Source organism: Perognathus longimembris, chromosome 7 (assembly GCF_023159225.1).
Source record: "Perognathus longimembris pacificus isolate PPM17 chromosome 7, ASM2315922v1, whole genome shotgun sequence".
NCBI lineage: Eukaryota > Metazoa > Chordata > Mammalia > Rodentia > Heteromyidae > Perognathus > Perognathus longimembris.
The window spans coordinates 7,585,360-7,607,433 of NC_063167.1; the positions used below are offsets into that span (position 1 = coordinate 7,585,360).

Here is a 22,074-nt window from a genome sequence, read left to right on the forward strand (position 1 = left end):
ACCTGGGATATTGGCTGATGTTTTCCCCATCTTCAGTTGTATTCTTTCTGATGCTAATATTCACAGTTTTTAAACTAATTATGGGATGCCTCTGTAGTGTTTTATAAAACTTCACCCTTTCCCCCCTTTTTTCCTGAGATAGGGTTTTCTAGCCCCAGCCAGCCTTGAACTTGAGATCCTCCTGCTGCAGGCTCCTCCTGAATGCTGCGATTATAGATGTGCACCACTGTGCTTAGCTAGTCCTACGCTGAATGGTTCTGATACTGAGTTAGTGAAAGTCCTTCAAATAAAGATTCAGGCCCAAAAGATCGCCACCAGTTCAAATACCATTCATAAGACCTTGTTTGTGACCTGTGCTGCTGACAGACCAGCCTTATATCACACTTTGTGACCTATTTCCAGGATGGTTTGCAGAACTCACTTTATTATAAAGGATACAGGAAAACAGCCAGGTGCAAAGATATCCATTGCCCTCCAGTGTGTAGCACCTGGAAGCTCATCTCAGCTCATCTCACTGCTTTAAAGTTTTTTTGTTTTTTTTTTGCTGGTCCTGGGCCTTGAACTCAGGGCCTGGCTCTATTGCTGAGCCTCTTTGTGCTCAAGGCTAGTGCTCTACCACTTGAGCTACAGCGCCACCTCTGGCTTTTTCTGAGTAGTTCAGTGGAGATAAAAGTCTTGACGGACTTTCCTGCCCAGACTGGCTTTGAACTATGATCCTTAGATCTCAGCCTCTTGAGTAGCTAGGATTACAGGTGTGAGCCACTGGCTCCCAGCTGCTTTAAAGTTTTTATAGAGCGTCCTTATTAGCCCACCACTCAGGTGCTGATGGGAGTGGGACCAGGTTACTTTTTATAGGAATTGAAGCATTTAGTAAAGATGGGAAGACAGGAAATTTCATTATCACTACTGGTACCCTCATTGGAAAATGTGCCAAATCACTTTCCTTCCCTTTTGAAAGGTCAGATGAATGGCTTACTTCCGGTGGGTGGAACATTGTTAACTTTATTTTAATTTTTAGAGCTCAGTGTAGGAGCCTAGCCCAAAACAGTGGCATCCTATAGTTTTTATGTTTCAAGACCAATCAACAACAAATAGCTTTTGAGCCCTTTTATTTATCCTTAGTGCTTTACATTTTAATGCCTTTGATTCTCCTTAGTTTTCACCCACAATCAGCTTCATGTTGTTACAGTGGAAGATCCTGTTGAAAGCTGAAGTGGTGCTAGGTGGTTCAGGTGTAGAGCAGGGGCTGGAAGGATGGCCTGCCTGACCTCCAGCTGCATCTGCTCCCTCCCACCTGTTGTTGTAAACCAGTCTGACTGGACCCTAGCTGCTCTCATTAGTGTATTGTGGGGGCTGCTTGTGCTCTAATGGCAGAGTGAGACCGTGGCTCTTTAAAGACATATTTTGCCTTCCTGCTTCATGGCATATTTTTACTCTGTACTAACCTCTAGAAATCCTGTGTTTACCTTTCCAGTTAGTTTTCATCATCTGTGTCCAGTTGACTAAACTGGCCTACTAATTTTTTCTGCAACAGTCCCTTTTCTTTTGGTGGTACAGTATAAACTGAGGCCCTAAGTTTGCTAGGCAGATGCTTTACCACTTGAGTCACTACTTCCAGCCCTTTTGCTTTGGTTATTTATTTATTCATTCATTCATTTGCTGGTCCTGGGACTTGAACTCAGGACCAAGGTGCTGTCCCTGAGCCTCTTTGTACTCAAGGCTAGCACTCCACCACTTGAGCCATAGTGTCACTTCTGGCTTTTTTGAGTAGTTTGGAGATAAGAGTCTCATGGGGACTTCCTGCCTGGGGTGGTTTCAAACTTGCTGTCCTCACATCTCAGCCTCCTGTCTAGTTAGGATTACAGGTGTGAGCCACTGGGCACCGGTTGCTTTGGTTTTATTTTGAGATATTTTGTGCTTTTTGCCTCAGTCAACCTTAGACTGTGATCCCCCTACTTCCTGTATAGCTAGGATCATAGGGGTGTACTACTGCACCCAATTTTTGCCCAGTCTGTCCTCTAAACATGGTTTTTCTGATCTCTGCCTTCCCAGTAGCTAGTATTATAGGCATGAACCACCTCATCTGGCCCCAAACAATATTAAATATTGTTCTTCTTCATGCTTAAAAGGCTGTCATCCTTTAGCATCCTATCAACTTTTGCCTAGGCTGGTGAGGGCCCTGTTTTGTGGCCTTCAGACTTTTTTGATTTGTTTTGTCCCAGTACTTCCCAATCTTTTCTAGGTGTCACGCACGCCTAGAGGAGAGATGGGATTTGTACTAGGTCAAATAGCTGTGACTCTTTGGGCCTAGGAGTGTCTAGTTCAGAGTAGGCAAATGTTTTGTATATGTTCCTAAATATAATTTACTCCCATAAACTTGCTCATTTTCTAGACATATTCAGAGCTTGTTTTTTCTTTGTATGCCATGGGGTAGCACTCTGCCTTAGTCTGTGGCTAAAACCCATGGTTAGTTTTGTTATTTGCCCACATTAAAACCATCGGCAATTCCATGTAATTTAAAAGTGTGACGTTTACCTAGGCTTGGTGGCTCCAAATCTGTAATCTAGTTACATGGAATGCAGAGGTTGCAGAACTCTCAGTTTGAGGCCAGCTAGGAATTTAAAAATTTCTAAAGACTCCATCTCAAACCAATGTCTGGCACAGTGTCTTGCACCTGTTATGCCAGTGACAGGGAAACACAAGTGGGAAATTCACAACCCAGTCCAAAAAGGGGTTAGAGGTGTGGCTCAAAGGGTAGATCACCTTCCTGGCAAGTGAGAGGCTTCGAGTTTAGCCCCTAGTTCCTTAAAAAAAAAAAAAAATCAAGGGGCTGGGAATGTGGCTTAGTGGTAGAGTGCTTGGCTAGCATGCATGAAGCCCTGGGTTCGATTCCTCAGCATCACATAAACAGAAAAGGCCAGAAGGGGCGCTGTGGCTCAAGTGATAGAGTGCTAGCCTTGAGCAAAAAGAAGCCAGGGACAGTGCTCAGGCCCTGAGTCCCAAGCCCCAGGACTGGCAAAAAATAAAATAAATAAATAAGTTCAGCTGGGCACCATGGCTCATGCTTATAATCCTAGCTACTCAGGAGGTTGAGATCTGAGGATCCTGATTTAAAATCGGCTTGGGCAGAAAAGGCCCTCCTGTGAGACTCTTTATTTTCAATTAATCACTTAAAAACTGGAAGTGGTACTGTGACTCAAAGTGGCAAGAGTGCTAGCCTTGGGCTAAAGAGCTCAGGGGCAGTGTCCAGGCCCTGAGTTCTAGCCCTATAACCAACCAAGTAAATAAATAATCCGAACATCAACTTCCTTTCCTAGTATACTTGTTGCCAGTGTGTGCTGTAACACATTGTCATAATTTGGATGAATTAAACAGTAATGTTTATTCTCTAGTTTTGGTTTCTTCTGGTGGCCCTAAGGAGAAGCTGACCTATGTCTCTCTTGCTTCTGTGGTTATTGGAAACTGGTTTTCCTGTGCTGTGGATATATCACCACTATCTTTGGTTCTACCTGCACAAGGCCTTTTTTTCTGGGCCCCTCCCGCTCCCCCTCCCTCTCCCGCTCCCCCTCCCTCTCCCGCTCCCCCTCCCCTCCCCTCCCCTCCCCTCCCCTCCCCTCCCTCTCCCGCTCCCCCTCCCCTCCCCTCCCCTCCCCTCCCCTCCCCTCCCCTCCCCTCCCCTCCCCTCCCCTCCCCTCCCCCTCCCCTCCCCTCCCCCTCCCCTCCCCCTCCCCCTCCCCCTCCCCAATCCTCCTTTTTTTTTTTTTTTTTTTTAAATCAGTGTGGGGCTTGAACTCTGGGCCTGGGTGCTTTTCCTGAGTTCTTCAGCTCAAGGCTAGCACTCTACTAGTTGAGCCACAGCGACACTTCTGGTTTTCTGGTGGTTAATTGGAGATAAGAGTCTCATGGCCTTTCCTGCCTGGAGTAGCTCTGATTATAGGCTTGAGCCACCAGTGCTTGGCAGTCTTTTCTTCTTATAAGACATTGCTCATTGGATTACGACCTATACTCATGGAACATGGCCTTGTTTTAACTTGATTATGTCTACAAAGACACTGTTTTCAGTTAAGGACTTATGCATAGCTTCTGGGTGGGCAGGACTTTTCTTATTGTGGAGGAGGGCAGGAGATGAGGAATAGAATGCTATCCAACCCAATATCCTGAGTAACATTCCAAGCTACTTTCCTCACTACTTAAGTAACTCCCCAGTCCAAATACTTATGCATGCACTTGCACCAGTACTGTCCCATCTCTTATCTAAGGCTGTGGTTACACAGATTTTACTCACTGTCCTCTGAAGACAGGAGGCCTTTGTGTCCGACCAGTCCTTTCCCACACAGGGTTTATGTGAAGCTTGCATGTGCTTTGACATCATCAGCACAGTGATATTTTTGTTTGCTCATAGCATCCTTTATATTCTTCTTGTGCTGATCCTATGCTATTTGAAATGAATTGTTTTCATGTTTATGTTCCCTGCTGGTTAGATTTTTAAAGTCTATAAGAGCAAAACCATGTTTTAATTCAGTTTGATACCTCTAGCACCTTGCCAAGTGCCTGACACATGATATTTCACACATGGTTTGTTGGAAGAATGCATATATTCAAGACTGAAGACAGTCATCCTATTTTCTCTCATCTCTTTCTTATCTCAGGTACAGAAATTAATGCGGAAAAAGCAGTTAGATGTGGAAGAGTTCAGCATCTATTGGGATGTCGATTGCACTTTACTAGGGGATTTGCCTCAGGCGGAGTTACAGGTATGGTTGAGACCAAAGCTTTGCAAGAGAGCCCTGTAGCACAGTGTGTGGATCACCACCTTGCTGGTGTCTCCTGAAGTGGGTTCCATCCTCCTCCTCTTCCTCACCAGCATTTACTCTCAAGTGTCTTTGCCTCATGATTTTGTTGTGTCTAGAGCTTTGAAAAGTATTGTGTATGTTATTTTTTTCTACTCAAAGTTATGCTTTTAAGTTATGTCTATGATGCTAGTTTATTGCTTCTCTCTCTCTCTCTCTCTCTCTCTCTCTCTCTCTCTCTCTGTGTGTGTGTGTGTGTGTGTATGTCATGAATTGAATGTCAGTCTTAGGGCTTAAGCTCAGAGTCTAGGTGCTGTTCCTGAGCTTTTTTTGTATCTATATAGCAGAACCCTATACAACTATTAACAAGTTTTTATGATGAATATTTGATAGTTTCTTAAGATGCAGCATTAAGCATTAAAAAAAAAGATACAACAGCTTTTATAGCATTTGTGCAAGAAAACAGAACATTACAGATTTCCCCAAGTACGTACAGAGTGCCTCTGGTGGACTCCTAAGCAGCTGGTGGGCCCATTGGTTGCCTCTAGGGAGGACAAGTGGGTAGCTGAAGATGAGAGTAGGAAAGAGACATTTCACCTTTGAGGTTTATTTTTTCAGGGGTTTGCTCTTTTTTTTTTTTTTCCTGTATATGTGGTGCTGGGGAATTGAACCCAGGGCTTCATGTATGAGAAGCAAGCACTCTTGCCACTAGGCCATATCCCCAGCCCCAGGGGTTTGCTCTTGTGCTCTACCACTTGAGCGAGCCACATCCCAGGTCAGTTTTGCTTTAGTTTACTTTTCGTATCAGAGCTTTTGCCTGGGATTAGCCTTGTACTGTTTTCCTTCTATCTCCACTTCCCATGCAGCTGGGATTATAGATCTTTGCCACCATACCAGGCTCTTGCCTTTAATTTTTTTTTTTTTTTAATGTTTCTGGGTCTGAACTCAGGGTCTAGGCACTGTCCCTGAGCCTCTTTGTGCTCAAGTCTAGCACTCTACCACTTGAGCCTTAGTGCCACTTCCGATTTTTTTTTTTTTTTTGGAGTGGTTAATTGGAGATGAGAGTCTCATAAGGACTTTTCTGCCTGGGATGGCTTCGAACCCTGATCCTCAAATCTCAGCCTCCTGAGTAGCTAAGATTACAGGTGGGAGTCACCAGCACCCAGCTACCTTTTAAAACATTAAACCATGTGAATGCATTATCTATGAAGACATAAGTAACACATAAAAAATACTAGAGAGCTGAGAGTGCAATTTTATGCTATTTTTAGCCTCTGATATAACATGCTGGGGTTAGATAACATTTGTTGTTAGGGCACAGCTTAGCTTGACTATATAGAATAATGGGAAGAAAGAAGGCCAGTTGCACAGAGCATATGTTCTTGTGACATGCAGGAGGCCATGGCCAGGAGCATGGAGAGTCGCAGTCACCACTATGTCCTGGAGCCTGTGTGTGCATCTGCTCTCTTGAAGAGAAACTGTTCCAAGGAGCCACTGAGATCCCGGCACACTCCCCGAATCGAATGTGACATTCAGTTAGAGACCATTCCTTTGAAGCTGTCTCAGGTACCTCTGGCTCAGGCTTCTGCCAGACTGCTCACTGGGGGGATGAAATGTTAATGGTGGTCTGTCTACTTAGTGGTGTCCTTGTCAGGAAAGCATGTGCGGGGTACTGGTTCCCTGAAGTTCAAAGTTATATTAGTTGCAAAACACCCTTCTTTCCTTCCTTCCTTCCTTCCTTCCTTCCTTCCTTCCTTCCTTCCTTCCTTCCTTCCTTCCTTCCTTCCTCCCTCCCTCCCTCCCTCCCTCCCTCCCTCCTTCCCTCCTTCCTTCCCTCCTTCCCTCCCTCCTTCCCTTCTTCCCTCCTTCCCTTCCTCCCTCCCTTCCTCTTTACTTCCTTTTTTCCTTCCTTGTGCCAGTCCATGGGTTTAAACTCAGGACTTAGGTGCTATTCCTTCATTTTTTTGCTCAAGAGTAGCTCTCTACCACTTGGGTCACAGTTCCACTTCTGACTTTACAAAAAAAAAAATTGAATATAAGAGTGTCACAATTTCCTGCCTGGGTTGGCTTTGAACTGTGATCCTCAGTTCTCAGCCTCCTGAGTAGTTTGGGATTATGGACATGAGCCATGGACATCTAGTACAAAACCCAGTTTCTGTTATACATAAATTTATATCATCTCAGATTAATTTCAATTTGCAGTCCAATCGAAGAACATGAGAGACACAGTAAATGTAAATATGTATTGTATTGTAAATGTAAATAGTATTCAGAGAGCTATACTCCCTTATGCAGATGCTTTGGTCTTCTGGTTTGTACTGCATTTGAAGTCCACAAATTGATGAATATAAATTATCCTTTTTTTTTTTTTTTTGGCCAGTCCTGGGGCTTGGACTCAGGGCCTGAGCACTGTCCCTGGCTTCTTTTTTGCTCAAGGCTAGCCCTCTGCCACTTGAGCCACAGCGCCATTTCTGGCCATTTTTTTCTGTATATGTGGTGCTGGGGAATTGAACCCAGGACCTCATGTATATGAGGCGAGTACTCTTGCCACTAGGCTATATCCCCAGCCCTAAATTATCCTTTTTTGATACAGGTCTTAATTTATTGAAAGAATCAAATGTACTTATTCTTTTTCTTTTTTTTCCTGGTTCTGGTTCTTGAACTCTGGGCCTGGGTACTCTTCCTGGGCTCTTTTTGCTGAAGGCTAGCATTCTACCACTTGAGCCACAGCACCACATCTGGCTTTTTCTGTGATTAATTGGAGATCTGAATCTCACGTACTTCTCAGCCTCTTGTGTAGCTAGGATTACGGGTGTGAGCTACTGGCTCCTGGTCAAATATATTTATTCTAACCTAGTATCTTTTAATCTCTAATACAAAGCTGCAGTACCGGCAAATCATGGAATTCCTCAAGGAGCTGGAGAGGAAAGAGAGGCAGGTGAAGTTCCGAAAGTGGAAACCCAAGGTGGCCGTGTCCAAGAAGTAAGGACGTACCTGGGCTGTATATAAAGCACTCTTTGTAGCACCTTTGTTTTTCCATGGACTGCAAGTTTGTCTCATTACCCTTTACCTCTAAGATTAGAGATACAAGTTGGCTTAACTTCTGTGCAGAGGGTTAAATTTTAAACCACATGAATGTATTACATATGAAAATGTCATTGTTCATTTTTATTTTTGAGGTACTGAGTTTGAATTCAGGTCCTCATACGTTCTAGGCAGATGCTTTACCACTGTTCCATAGGTCCAGTTCTTTTTTCCACTGGTTGTTTTTGAGATTGGGTCTTGCTTCCTGCCTAGGTGTGTGTGGTTTATAGTTCTCCTATTTTTCACTTCCCAGCATAGCTGGATGATAGGTTTGTGCAACCATGCCGAGTTTTTCTATTCAAAGAACTCTCTCATACTTTCTTTTTTTTTTTTTGATGTTGATCTCTTTGACTTGAACCAGGTGCTGTCTCTGAGCTCTTTTGCTGAAGGCTAGTGCTCTACCACTTTAAGCCACAGCATCACCTCCAGTTTTCTGGTGTTTAATTATTGGACATAAGAGTCTTTCCTGCCTGGACAGGCATTGAACCTCAATCCTCAGATCTCAGTCTCCTGAGTAGCTGGGTTTACAGGTGTGAGCCATGAGCACCTGACAGTCTGTCATACCTTCTTGCCAGGGTGAACTAGAATCATGATCCTTTTGATTTCAGCCTTCCAGGTAGCTAGGATGACAGGCATGTGTTACTGTACCTAGCAGTGGGTTAAGAAGAGGTCTCTTAAACTTTTTTCTCTGGGTTGCCCTTGAACTATAATTCTCTCGATCTCTGACTCTAAAGTAGCTGGGATTACAGATTTGAGTCACCAGTACTTACCCTTAAAACTTACTTAATATATATATTTCAAACATTTTTTCTAGAAATTCAGCTAAAAATCTGTAGTAGTGAAATCCTTGGTAGCTATCTCAAGATGACATTTATCTTACAGTCAATGCTTGATTTACTCAGTGGCGGGCTAAACCTGTGGGTAGTCCAAACCTGTTGAGTCCTGTGTTGTTACTGATATGCAAGTTGGAATCTCTTTGGCAGCAGATTTAATTTCCCTACATACTGGGTATAACTTAATAATAATGAACCTAAGACACACATGGAAGGCTAGATGATTAATAAGATGATGTATCAGAAGATGAGAGGAAGATGCGTCAGAAAAGGAGGGTGTTGCTCATGCCTGTAATCCTCACTACTCAGGAGGCTAAGATCTGAGGATGGTGATTTGAAGCCAGCTTGGGCAGGAAAGTCCTTGAGACTCTTATCCAGCTAACCACTGAAAAACAAAAAGTAGCACTGTGGCTCAAAGTAATAGAGTGCTAGCCTTGAGCAGAAAAGCCAGGTTCAGTGCCCAGGCCCTGAGTTCAAGCCTGACAACCGAAACAAAACAAAACAATAGGAAGGTGTTATGTGGGTTACTCCCTGGGTAGAGTGGCTTTCTTGTGAGAAGTGAAGCATTTGCATTGCTGTTCTGGATTGCAGTTGCCGAGAATGGTGGTATTTTGCTCTGAATGCTAACTTGTATGAAATCAGAGAGCAGAGGAAGCGCTGCACCTGGGACTTCTTGTTGCACCGTGCTCATGATGCTGTATTTTACACTGACAAATATTTCAGCAAATTAAAAGGAGGTATTCTATCTTCAGATGACAAGGTGAGTGGACTGCTCTGCTTTTTTTTTTGTTTTTTTTGCCAGTCCTGAGGCTTGAACTCAGGGCCTGAGCACTGTCCCTGGCTTCTTTGTGCTCAAGGCTAGCACTCTACCACTTGATCCACAGCATCCCTTCTGGCCTTTTCTGTGTATGTGGTGCTGAGGAATCGAACCCAGGGCTTCATGCATGCTAAGCAAGTACTCTACCACTAGGCCACATTCCCAGCCCTTCTGTTTCTTGTTTATATTCAGAGGATAATGTTCTCTCAGAAACTGAAGAAAGTAGGTTCTGAGAAGAACTAAGCTGCATCTTTCTGGGACAGAGGTGGTTTTAGTAGATTAGGAGGATGTTAGAAGAATGTCATTAGCCTCGCCCTGGCCTGAAGCATCCTTTACTGATGCCTGAGGAGAGCCAGGACAGGGAGGAAAAAGATGGCCACAATGCTGCCAGCCCTTTTTGGCCATACCCCTCTCTAGTTCTTTGTGCTGGGTCTAGGGAGAATTTCCTATAGTCACCTCTGTTTCTTCAAATTGTGACCCTCGTTCTAACAAAGTTTGTAATTAATCCTGTGAACTTTGGTCTACATTTTGATGATCTTGGGGTTTTGATGATGGAGGTGAAGCAGAATACTGGGTGCCATAGATAGTACAGGCAAGCACACATTTAAATTGCCGGTGGGCTAGAGACCCCAGAACCACTCCTGCTGGAGTCCTGGAGGTGCCCTCCCCTCACCTGGTGTTTGCCTGTCATCTCCTAGGGGAAATGTTCCTTGATTTGTTTTGTTTTCATGAACATCAGGTTTTTTGGTTTTTTTTTTGCCAATCCTGGGGCTTGCACTCAAGTCCCCTGGCTTCTGTCCCTGAACCTCTCTGTGCTCAAGGCTAGTCCTGAACATCAGTTTTTTTTTTTTTTTTTTGTTTTGTTTTGGCCAGTCCTGGGCCTTGGACTTAGGGCCTGAGCACTGTCCCTGGCTTCTTTTTGCTCAAGGCTAGCACTCTGCCACTTGAGCCACAGCGCCACTTCTGGCCGTTTTCTGTATATGTGGTGCTGGGGAATTGAACCCAGGGCCTCACATATACGAGGCAAGCACTCTTGCCACTAGGCCATATCCCCAGCCCCTCTGAACATCAGTTTTTGAAGTGGTAGTTTAGGCTATTCCTAACATTTTGGCTCAGGTAGTATCTGTTAACAAATCATTCCAGTAGAAAGGACATTACCTTCCCTTCAGGAAGCACATACCCACTGTGTGTTAGCAAGCAGTAGTGCTGCATCCCATGGAGTGCTCACCTTTTCTGCCAGTACTCCAACACCATGGCCCCTACTCATTAATGCCTTCGTAATCAGTGTCAGGCATGGTACTGACATGGGGGTCTCTGAGAAGGATGGAATCAATTAGGCAGTACGTTTGGATAATTTTCTTAAGGGTACAGACAGGCATGGAGGGAGAGAAAAATCTAAATCAACACTGGGGTGGTCAAGTAAACATGGATAATCTTTTTTTCAAATATTAGGGTACAAAAAACAGTTCAGATGGCTAGTTCTACTTTTCTAGCTAGTTCTGCTTCTTTTATACCTTGGCAAGTGGCTGGTTATCATTGCTCTTTAGTCACTTAACTAGCTCTTTATTCGAGGTGAGCACTTTACCACTAGGCCATATTCCCAGCCCCAACTAGCTCTTTATTAATGACCATGTCATTGGTAGTATGCCATCTGAAACATGAAGGATCTGGGAAGGGGGTACACACTTATTGTGTACACTTGGTGCCCTCAGTTTCCCCAGGTAGAAGAGTGATAACACATCTGCTCCTCTGATTGAGCTGAGGCAGAGGAAGTATTTTGTGAACAGCATGGGTACTGTGTTCAGGGATGGATATTGTGGCAGCATGTGGACCCACTGTTCTGTGGCCTTTCTCCTTTGTTGTTGGAATTCTAGAGACTAGTACAGTCTGTTGAATTATGGAAAATCCCGTTGAGGACAGCAGCAGCAGTCACAGAACTAGCTGTGTGTCTTGTTTGTATGTCTCCATCAGTAAAGTATCCAGGCAGTTGGCTCCTTGGCTGTGTGTGAGGGTGTTCAGTTTTCCAGAGCTGCAGCGCCTGCATTCTCTTTGTTTTGCTTTCACCCAAACAGGAAGAGATCTGTCGCATTGAGGAGGAACAGAGCTTTGAGGAATTGAAGATTCTTCGAGAACTGGTTCATGATCGATTTTACAAGCAGGAAGAACTAGCAGAGGTGAGGAATGCCGAATGCTTCAGTTTTGAAAAGCTTCTGCTGCTGCCTGGGACAAATGGTGATTAATGACATATCACAGTTTTTGTTTAAAAAACAATTTTTTTTTATGGTCCTGGGGCTTGGACATCAGGGCCTGGGCACTGTCCATGAGACTCTTTTTGCTCAAGGCTAGTGCTCTACCCCTTGAGCCACAGCACTATCTCTTGCTTTTTCTGAGTAGTTTATTAGAGATAGAGTCTTATAGACTTTTCTCTGCAAGCTGGCTTCACACCGTGATCCTCAGATCTCAGCTAGGTTTACAGGTGTGAGCCACCAGGGCCTGGCCATATCACAGCTTGTTCTACCTTCGAATGCTCACATCTCTCCTTTGTGATCATAGAGTCTACGGGAGCCTCAGTTTGACTCTCCAGGAACCTCTCCTGGGGACCCTGATGCCAGCGGAGGCAGTGGGATGCTGCAGTACCTGCAGTCCTGGTTTCCTGGCTGGGGCGGCTGGTATGGGCAGCAGAGCCCTGAGGGGAAAGCGGTGGAAGGACTGTCGGCTGAGCCCCATGAGCAGTGGACTCCAGAAGAGATCTTGGGTATGCTGGCCAGGGCTTGCCCCTTTGCTACAGTGGAGGGATTAGCCCAGGGTTGTTTTCAAATGAAACAAAGGAGACATTTAGAAAACAGTTTGTTTCACATTCATAGGGAGAGAGAAGAATTATTTGTAAATGGAGAGGTTCTGCTTATAAATAGGAACACTGGCATAGTTTTGGGACGATCTGAGGGGCAGCTGTTGTCAGCCAATTAAATATGAGAACACTCACAAATTTTAAGCTCAAAAGCTTGAATACCAGTCAAGGGGTCCTCTTTTTTTTTTTCCTTTTTAAATTTTAGTAAAGATTTATTTATTAGTATAGCAGAGTTAAAGTAGGGAGAAATGAAAAAGAAACATTGCCTTCTTTTATGCAGGCCAGAAATAGGAGCTAAAGACTCAAAATAGCAGCTCTGTGGCTTTGATGCCTTTTGAACTGGGTAGTTTATGTCAGTCACTTGACTCCTATCTTTAGATAATGGTTTTATGTACTTAAGATAGGAGTATCCCACCCAAAACCCTGTCTTCTAGACTTTTTTCATCTTTTCATTCTTTCCATTCAAGAGGAATTGTAGATTTTTTATTTTACTTTATTTTTTACCATTTCAAAGGGAAAAGCAGCTCCTTTATCTCCCTGTAACTCACTTGAAAAAAGGAGTTTGGTGAGAGAGAAGCTTATCTGCTTTTTTCAGTTTACTTCCTGATCTTAACTTCAGAGTCTGGCCCTCTTAATACTTGTTAAAAACAATACATTTTCTTCGTCTCATCTGTGTATCCTGTGTATCATTTTCTCCCTAAAATAACTCTGGTCTCTCTTAATCTTAAAAGAGGTGGTACAGAGGGGCAATGGTCCACCTTCTGTAGCTGTTCCATGCTGAATGTAGACTATTGGTCCCGTATGGGAAAAGAGGAGCCTAAAAGTCAGTTCTCTATCTAATTTAGTTGGTAACTTGGGGAAATGCACTTGGCAGGCTGCCATGGTCAGAACCAAAAGATGGTCAGGATCAGAAGACATCAAGTTAGTGTTAAAAAGAGAAATCAAAGATATACTAGCAAAAACCACTCTGTCAAAGCAAACAGTGTTTATCTGTGCAGAGTCAAACATCTGAATAGTTAAAAGTGGAGCTGCATCTTGTTCCTGTATAACAGAAAAACCCCAAAGCCTCCAGTGGTAGAGATTGTTAACCACTGGTACCCTTGCCGATTTAAAGAACCAGTCTTATCTGGAGCCTGGGAATGATGAGAAATATTAAACCATGTGTTTGCTCAACTCCAGGCTAAGACTAGAGGTCTGAGGAAAGGATGAGACTTAGCCATAGAAACGGTAGCCTGAGTTTTGGGAGACATTAAAGGAAAATTCCAGACCCTTCTGAAATCCAGCTATTTCAACTTAGTTCTATCATTTTCATCTTCCTAATGAAGTTGCTTTTTTATTTTGCCAGTACTGAGGCTTAAACTCAGGGGGCCTCGACTCTGTTCCTGAGCTTCTTCTGCTCAAGGCTAGCACTCTACCACTCAAGCTACAGTGCCGCTTCTGGCCTTTTCTATTTATGTGGTACTGAGGACTTGAACCCAGGGCTTCATGCATGCCAGGCAAGCACTCTACCATTAAGCTGCATTCTTAGCCCTGACATTGCTGTTTTACTCTGCAAAAGTAAACAGTGTTTTCTGTAGTCAGACGCGTTATCCATTGCGCCACTGGCCCAAGTGTTTTCTGTATGGATAGTCAATTGTGTTTTTTTTTAAAAGAAGGATTTATAAAACATTTAAAAGTCCTTAAGGATTTGCAGAGTCTATAGATAGAATCTATCTTGTAGTTACATATAGAATGAAAGGCTTACCTAAATGTAGAGTTTCCAGGGCTAGGGCAGATGCCAGCAAGCCTTTAAATTTGAGAATTTTCTTAGTGTACCTTAGTTTACTCTAGGTGTTCACAATCAGGACCTGGGTTGTGGAGGTTTTCCTTAAAACTGAACTGGCCAATGTGATGCACAGATGCAAAAGACTAAAATAAGAAAAGTTAAGTAAAAGTGAAAATCCAGTTTCTTAATTGTACTAGCTACATTAGCCATGTGCCATGTGTGCTCAATAGCCACATGGGGTCAGTAGCCACTGCCCCAGTGACCCTAAACATAGACCATTTCTCCATTAGACACCATTAAGAGTCCTTATAAAACAAGGTCATCTTATGTTAGCAAATAAAGTAGTCATCCATTGTCTTTAGAGTTCTTTCTGTCAGAGGAATATGGTTCACTAGCCCCAGAATAGCAGACTGTGCTTGCTCTGTTCTTCCATGCTTTCTCTCCAAGTCTGTTCTTGCCTTGTAGGCACTGAAGAGTTTTTTGACCCCACTGCAGACGCCTCGTGTTTGAATACGTACACAAAGCGAGATCACATCTTTGCCAAGCTGAATTTACAGCTGCAACGGGGTACAGTGACTCTGTTACACAAGGAACAAGGAGCTCCTCAAGTGGACGAAAGTGCATTCATGCAGCTGGAGTTTTCAGGTACTACAAGGAGGAGCTGGCTGCTTCTCCTCTCTAGGTGCCTGCTTCCGCTTGATTCTCCTCATCTGTCAAAGCTATAGTTAGAAAGTTATCCCAAACACTGATAACCCCACTGCCTCTCAAGAAAATGCAGGGTTGTCTTCCTGTGAGCCATTGGTCTTAACAGTCATTGAAAACCAGTACATAACTTGTTTTATTTTTTTTCAAATGTGAGTTTGTGTTTGAAGACATCATTTTTAATAGATATCTGTTGCTGATTCATCCATTTTGAACTCAGATCTTGCAGCACTGTAACTCATGCCTGAACAAAGTTAATCTAATGTTCATATATATGTAAAGCTAATCTATGTATGCACATTATAGCCTCCTTGGGCTTCAGCAGTACCCGTGGCCTGTTATATATTTACCTAGTAGTTCTGGGAAAAGAACCCAGATATATTCTAAGAAAGAACTCTATCACTGAGCTGTACCAACAGCCTCACATAACTATTGAAAATGGCAAAATCATGAACAACAACAACAACAAAAAGCAAAAATATACCCATCATTCTAAATAGACAAGCATGACAGCTAACCCAGGTGAACAGAGCACTGTCTGCTTTGAACTCACTTGGGGATGATTATGTTGAGTCATTCAATATTTTTGAATCTCTACCTCTGAATGATCAAAACAATGCCATGAGTACTGATTTTGGGGTTGGTAAATATACTTCTGTAAGTAGGTGGCTCTACCACGAGAATGTGACCGGTGCCTAGCACAGAACAGTAATACTTCTGAGCTTCTGTTTCATGGTTTAATAAAGTTAAAAAAGCCACCATGCACTGATGTCTGATGCCTATAATCCTAGCTACTCAGGAGGCTGAGATCTGAGGATCATGGTTTGAAGCTAGCCCAAGCAGCAAAGTCCATGAGATTCTTATCTCCAATAAACTACTCAGAAAAAAACTGGAAGTAGTGCTATGGCTCAAGTGGTAGAGCGCTAGCCTTGAGCAACAGAAGCTCAGAGTCAGTGCTCTGGCCCAGAGTTCAAGCCCTAGGACTGGGGGAAAAAGCCTATTTGTTTCACCTCAACATCTTGAGAGTTGAAGTTAATGTGAATGAGCAGGTTGCTTGAATTTAAAATTATGAAGGCTCTGTACTAATATCACTTTTCCTGAAAACTTCTATTAGTCTACTTATGTTTATGTAGACAGGTATATATATAGGTGGTTTTTATTGTTATTGTTCTTACTCCACAGAAAAAAATTATTTGACAGTATCCACTAGTACTCTGTAAAATATAATATCTGGTGTTTTTGGAAACACATGCGTCATGGTCACATGGCCTCATGTCATTGCTTACATTTATCTTTTGTAGATGTAAAACTCCTAGCAGAATCTCTTCCGCGGAGAAATTCCTCCTTGCTTTTAGTCCGGCTAGGTGGACTGTTCCTCCGAGACCTGGCCACGGAAGGAACCATGTTTCCTCTTCTGGTCTTCCCTAATCCGGTATGTATTGCAGTATGGCCAGCATCTGTGGATTTAGCTGTGTGTTATAGGTGAACAAAGTGTGTCTCTCATTCATTCTGATGTGATCATTTTGAGATGGACAAACTGGGACTAGATACCTTCTTGAATTTGTTGGAGAACAAATCTTAATGAGGTCTGTGGCTTTGCTTCTTCCTTACTTGTGCTTAAGTCACCATGGGATAGTTGGGTCTTTTTGAAAGAAAAGGCTGTAAGCACCAGTGTCTTCTGCATTTCAAAGTCAATGTCTGAATTTCTTTTGCATCAAACAGTCATTTTTATGCATCTGACCTGTAGTCATTGTCAGGGGGTAATTTAATTCTTTTTTTTTTTTTTCCTTCCAGTGCTGGGGATTGAACTCAGGGACCCCATGCTTGCTAGGCTGGCACTCTACCAATTCAGTGACATCCCCAGTGTCATTGATAAATGGGACTTTCTTTCTTTCCTTCCGATTTAATTTATTTTTTATTTTTTTTTTGTGCTGATCCTGGGAATTGAACTCTGGGCCTTGCTCTCTCACTTGGTTTTTCTGCTCAAGACTGATGATCTACCACTTGAGCCACACTCTTACTTCTGGGTTTTAGCTGGTTAATTGGAGATAAGAGTCTCAGAGACTTTCTGCGCTGTCTGGCTTTGAACTGATATCCTCAGAGCACAGCTTCCTGAGCCACTAGGATTATAGGTATGAGTCACCAGTGCCCTGAAATCTTATCTTTCCGTGATTTCACAAAGAGAACTATCTAAATTTTTGTTGTGTGGCAATTTTGTGTGTTTATGTGTGTGTACTGGTCCTGGGGCTTGAATTCAGGGCCTAGGTGCTATCCTTGAGATTTTTTTTTTTTGGTCAAGGCTATCAATCTACCAATCTTCCAGCTTTTTTGGTGAGTTATCAGAGATGAATCTTATGGACTTTTCTGTCTGGGCAGAATTCAAACCTACATTCTCATATCTCAGCCTCCTGACTACCTAGTATTACAGTGTGAGCCCTAATATCTCTCTCTCTCCCTTAATCCACATATATGTTTAATTAATTAATATAAGATCTTTAATCTTACTAAGTTGGCTAAGGTATGGTTGAAATGGCCAAATAGCCATTTACTTTGTCCATAATTCTTTTTTAGGGAGATGGGGAATTGTTTAGGAGAGGATGAGAGGGCATTCTTTTTTTTTTTTTTCATGTAATGGACAGTTTTACAATTTATTATATTGTATAAAGATGATAGTTCAGTAGGTAGCTATTAGAGATATGTGATTATTACTCTTTTCCTTTTGTCTTTAAATAGTTGTACAGAGCAGTTGCCATTTTATAAAGCAGGTTATGAATACAATACATCATGATCAGTGTCACCCCTTTCAATATTCTTACCCAATAAAAAGTTCTCAAATGAAAATTTAGTTTTCTACTCACAGTAACTACAATTCAACTGCTCAGTCACCCATCAGCAGAGGACATCTCTATCCTTACAGAAAGTGCAGCTGGACGTGCTATAGAGATGCTTGCTACACACACCAGACATGGTCCAAGACCGTGACCCATGGCAGTCAAAGCTACAGTCACCACCCAGGGAGTTTGATAACAGGGCCAAGTCCCAGGCTCCACCACATAGTCACTATTAAAAGTCTGCCTCTCACTACAACTGCCTCACCTGTGCATGTTAAATTTGAGAAGAGTTGGTAGTCAAAATTGGATCATTTAACATGTTTTAGAATAGGAAAATGTGAGTCTAAAATAATTCCATAACCTTCAGGGTTTTGTTTTTTCTTTAACCTTCAGGGTTTTGATAGATTTGTGGCAAGTATATTAAAAAAAAAAACCTCAAGAGGGCATTCTTTTTTTTTTTTTTGGCCAGTCCTGGGCCTTGGACTCTGGGCCTGAGCACTGTCCTTGGCTTCTTCTCGCTCAAGGCTAGCACTCTGCCACTTGAGCCACAGCGCCGCTTCTGGCCGTTTTCTGTATATGTGGTGCTGGGGAATTAAACCTAGGGCCTCGTGTATCCGAGGCAGGCACTCTTGCCACTAGGCTATATCCCCAGCCCCTCAAGAGGGCATTCTTTATGCTTAATTTTTATTTAGCAATTTGATAAATAGGCTGAGTGCCTAAGTAGCATACTGGTCTCTGGGAAGAGAAAGGCTTGGTCTATCAGGTTTGGAAAAGAGCCCAAGTGTGCGAGTACTCACTAATCAGGTATGAAGTGAGTTGTGGTCTATTCCACACTAAAGGGTAAGTGCATATCTGTAATGCATCATTCCCTCTTGCCTTCCCATTGATGTATTTTTTTTAAATTTTTATATTATTCCACACTAAAGGGTAAGTGCATATCTGTAATGCATCATTCCCTCTTGCCTTCCCATTGATGTATTTTTTTTAAATTTTTATATTTAACAGCAAAAAGAAGTTGGCAGAGTCTCACAATCTTTTGGTCTCCAAACTACATCTGCAGACAGAAGTGACCAATACCCTGGTAATTTATCCTATGTTCTTAAAGCTCCTTCAAAACACCCTTATTCTAGATCAGTAATCTTCGATCAGTTGTAGAAGAGGAAGTGTTCTGCTTTGGGTAAAGTGGTTTGTGTTTGGATCCATGGAGGCAGCTAGGTGCTCCCTTTAACCTGTATACAACTACGACAGCCTTGCTGGGCCTATGGGCACGTTTTCCATTTTAGAGCAGGGCACTACAGTAGCTCAGCCTTAATGATTCCTGTTCAAAATTAAGAGCCAATCTTTATTAAGCTCTCTGTTTTAAAAAGTTGCATAATTGTGGACTGATTGAAAAAATGATTAAGGAAATGTCTTTTTGCAGAATTTCTCACAGCACTGATAGGAGTAAGGTGATTATTTTTGCTGTGTTCCATTTTTCTTAATTCTGTTCTTTCTTTCAGCTGCAGACCCAGATGACCCAGTTTTTGAGATGCTATATGAGAGAAATCCAGCACACAGTCATTTTGAGAGGCGGCTAAATGTCAGCACGAGGCCTTTGAACATCATCTACAATCCTCAGGCTATTAAAAAAGTAGCAGACTTTTTCTACAAGGGAAAGGTTCATACCTCAGGTTAAATTTTTTGTTTGTTTGATCTTTTGTTACTTAAAAAAAAATCTTGGCATTTCGGGTGCTCTAGACAATATTACAAAGCATTTAAATGGTCTGAGAGTGGTAGAAGAGGCTTGCAAGTAGGTGGGCAGGGTTGTCCCTAGAACTGGGATGCTGTTTTCTGGAGCTGTCAGTGTCCTTGGGTCCCTTTAGTGAGCAATATTTTGTGCTCTCCATTCCATTATGGTGGCCATTCTCTGGTGAACGGAGGCAGAATGCTAAAGGATATCCTTCTAGGTCACAAGAACACTGATCTCTTTTACTTATTTGGTGCAGCATTTAATACTGCAAAGTCCTTAATATTATTGATGCTCCTTTTGTTTTCAAAGAAGACTTGAAAGGAATGTTTTCCCAAATGGGCTCCTCCCTGTCCTGTAACAGTGTGCTCCTCTCCTGAAATATAACACTGAATATCTAGTCTTTTGCTCAGCACTGGAGACTTCCTGTAAATAGCAGCCCTCCCTGTTAGAATACAGAGGCATTTCCTCTAAAATTCTATTCTTTCTGTTGTAAAAAGTAAGAACTGTTCTTTAGTCCACTCTTGCCTTTTCTTGCTCTGTAAGGTTTTAAAAAATAATGGTTTAGAATATTCTGGAAACTGGTTCAAGAAATTTTACTAAATTAGGTCTTTTTCCTCACATTGCTCTTTGGCCCTGTGTTTGTGCCACCCATTATTCCTTATTCCTGTGCTTCTGCTCCTGTATATGCTCAGTCATTTTGGGTCACAGGTGTTTTTTCCCCCACCTAATCTGTGGTGGAAAGTCTTGGTGAGAATAGCCATCACAGTGGTTTTGTGCCTAGCCACTGGAGATTTCTGATTCTGTCCTTGCTCCAATGTTGTAGGTTTTGGTTATCAGTCAGAACTTGAATTGAGAGTGGCTGAAGCAGCTCGAAGACAGTATAACAAGCTGAAGATGCAGACCAAGGCAGAGATCCGACAAACCCTGGACCGGTTGCTGGTGGGGGACTTCATTGTAAGTGCCTCACATAACACTGTCAGGGCTGAGGAGACGGCAAGCATTTTCCTGACAAGTTCATTGCCTGGTGTAGATAGATAGATTGCCCATATCAATAACACCATTTTAGGAGGACCTCCTTATCAGCTAGATCAGTTAGCATAACATAGAATTGCCAGGTCCTTAACACAAAAGGATTAAGAATAAAAGAGGTGAGTGACAGAGCAGGTCAGGTGCCAGGATTACTTTCAACAGTTGTTTGTGTGCCATTTTCTAGAGCTGGTATTTATGAATATTTTGCCCCAGAGTTTCCCCTTTTTTCCTTACTCACTGTTGTGAGAAAGTCAACTAAAATGATGCTCGCTTCTATCCCAGAGTATGATGGGTACTGATGGGACATTCTAGACAAAGAGAGGAAAATCATCAACACAATCCAGTTTCTGACAGCAAGAGGCAGTGCGCTGTCAAGATACAGCAGTAGATGGAGTGGCAAGGAATGTGATAGGCCAGAGCTGGGGAGGGCGGCCCTCATCAGAGTAGAATGCTGGGGTATATGTTTGGAATGGAGATCTAGTCCTATTTCCTCTGTGTGTGTGTATACATATATAAATTGTAAGAATTATTATCCTCTTGTTATCTTAGACAAAAGGGGATTGGTTCTGGTGACATTTTTGGAAACGAACTTTTACCACATAAATTGAGGCTTATTACCAAATTCATGTCTTGGTGTATTATTTGTGTTTTAAACATCAAAGCTAGTGTTATTCCCCAAGATGTTGTCTCATGAGAGTTCATGCTTACCAATGTCCATGAGTAAGTAGAAATACTTGGATTTCAAATTGATTAGGCTTTTGAGATTTCTATACTACTATAAAATATTAAGTCATTTTTTTTTTTCCTTTTGGTTTGGGGCTTGAACTCAGGGTCTGGGTGCTCAAGGATAGCACTCTCTCATTTTGAGCCACAGTTCCACTTCCAGTTTTTGAGTGGTTAATTGGAGATAAAGGTCTCATAGGGACTTTTCTACTTGGGCTGGCTTTGAACCATGATCCTCAGATCTCAGCCTCCTGAGTAGCTAGGATTACAGGCATGAACCACTGGTGCCCACAGCTAAGTATTAAGTGTTATACACTAGAAATAAAATATTTCTTAACCATGGATCATTAATCAAAGGACCGAGCAACACCCCCCAAATTGATGATTTGCTCATTTTTCTCTCCACTTCAGACATTTGTCTGTTGTAATAGTCACAGCCCTCCAGCACGTGAATGTAACTCTGCTGTAATCCTAGGGATTGGAACCATTAGTGCCTGGCTGGGGTTCCAGGAGGGCTGAGTTCCATAGCAGTTAGTTAGCAACTAGGTTACTGACTTGTGTTTCATTCTTACAGGAGGAAAGCAAACGATGGTCTGTGCGGCTAGATATTTCTGCCCCTCAGGTGATATTTCCTGATGATTTCAAGTTCAAGAATCCTGTGTTAGTTGTCGTGGATCTAGGAAGAATGCTGTTGACCAATAGCCAAGGTCAGTGCTAGTGTGAGGCCATGAAATGAGACCATGTGCACCGTCTGTCTGTGCATCAAGAAAAGCTTAACGAGGGCTGGAGATATGGCCTAGTGGCAAGAGTGCTTGCCTTGTATACATGAGGCCCTGGGTTCGATTCCCCAGCACCACATATACAGAAAATGGCCGGAAGTGGCGCTGTGGCTCAAGTGGCAGAGTGCTAGCCTTGAGCAAAAG

The 22,074-nt window shown here is 42.7% G+C and overlaps 1 protein-coding gene across 6 annotated transcripts in view; it reads left to right on the forward strand.

Moving 5' to 3' along the window:
* The window catches only part of Vps13d (vacuolar protein sorting 13 homolog D), a 234,902-nt gene that overhangs the window by 13,232 nt on the left and 199,596 nt on the right, over positions 1–22,074 (forward strand). For 5 of the 6 annotated variants that reach the window (XM_048350254.1, XM_048350255.1, XM_048350256.1 and 2 more), the window contains 12 exons: positions 4,650–4,754; positions 6,186–6,356; positions 7,672–7,772; positions 9,299–9,467; positions 11,597–11,698; positions 12,078–12,279; positions 14,603–14,782; positions 16,141–16,271; positions 18,676–18,751; positions 19,170–19,340; positions 20,223–20,353; positions 21,726–21,858. In XM_048350254.1, coding sequence (XP_048206211.1) covers positions 4,650–4,754; positions 6,186–6,356; positions 7,672–7,772; positions 9,299–9,467; positions 11,597–11,698; positions 12,078–12,279; positions 14,603–14,782; positions 16,141–16,271; positions 18,676–18,751; positions 19,170–19,340; positions 20,223–20,353; positions 21,726–21,858 — 1,672 coding nt within the window. Of the gene's footprint in view, positions 1–4,649; positions 4,755–6,185; positions 6,357–7,671; positions 7,773–9,298; positions 9,468–11,596; positions 11,699–12,077; positions 12,280–14,602; positions 14,783–16,140; positions 16,272–18,675; positions 18,752–19,169; positions 19,341–20,222; positions 20,354–21,725; positions 21,859–22,074 lie in introns of those variants that run through there. The other variant, XM_048350261.1, reaches the window with a different exon arrangement.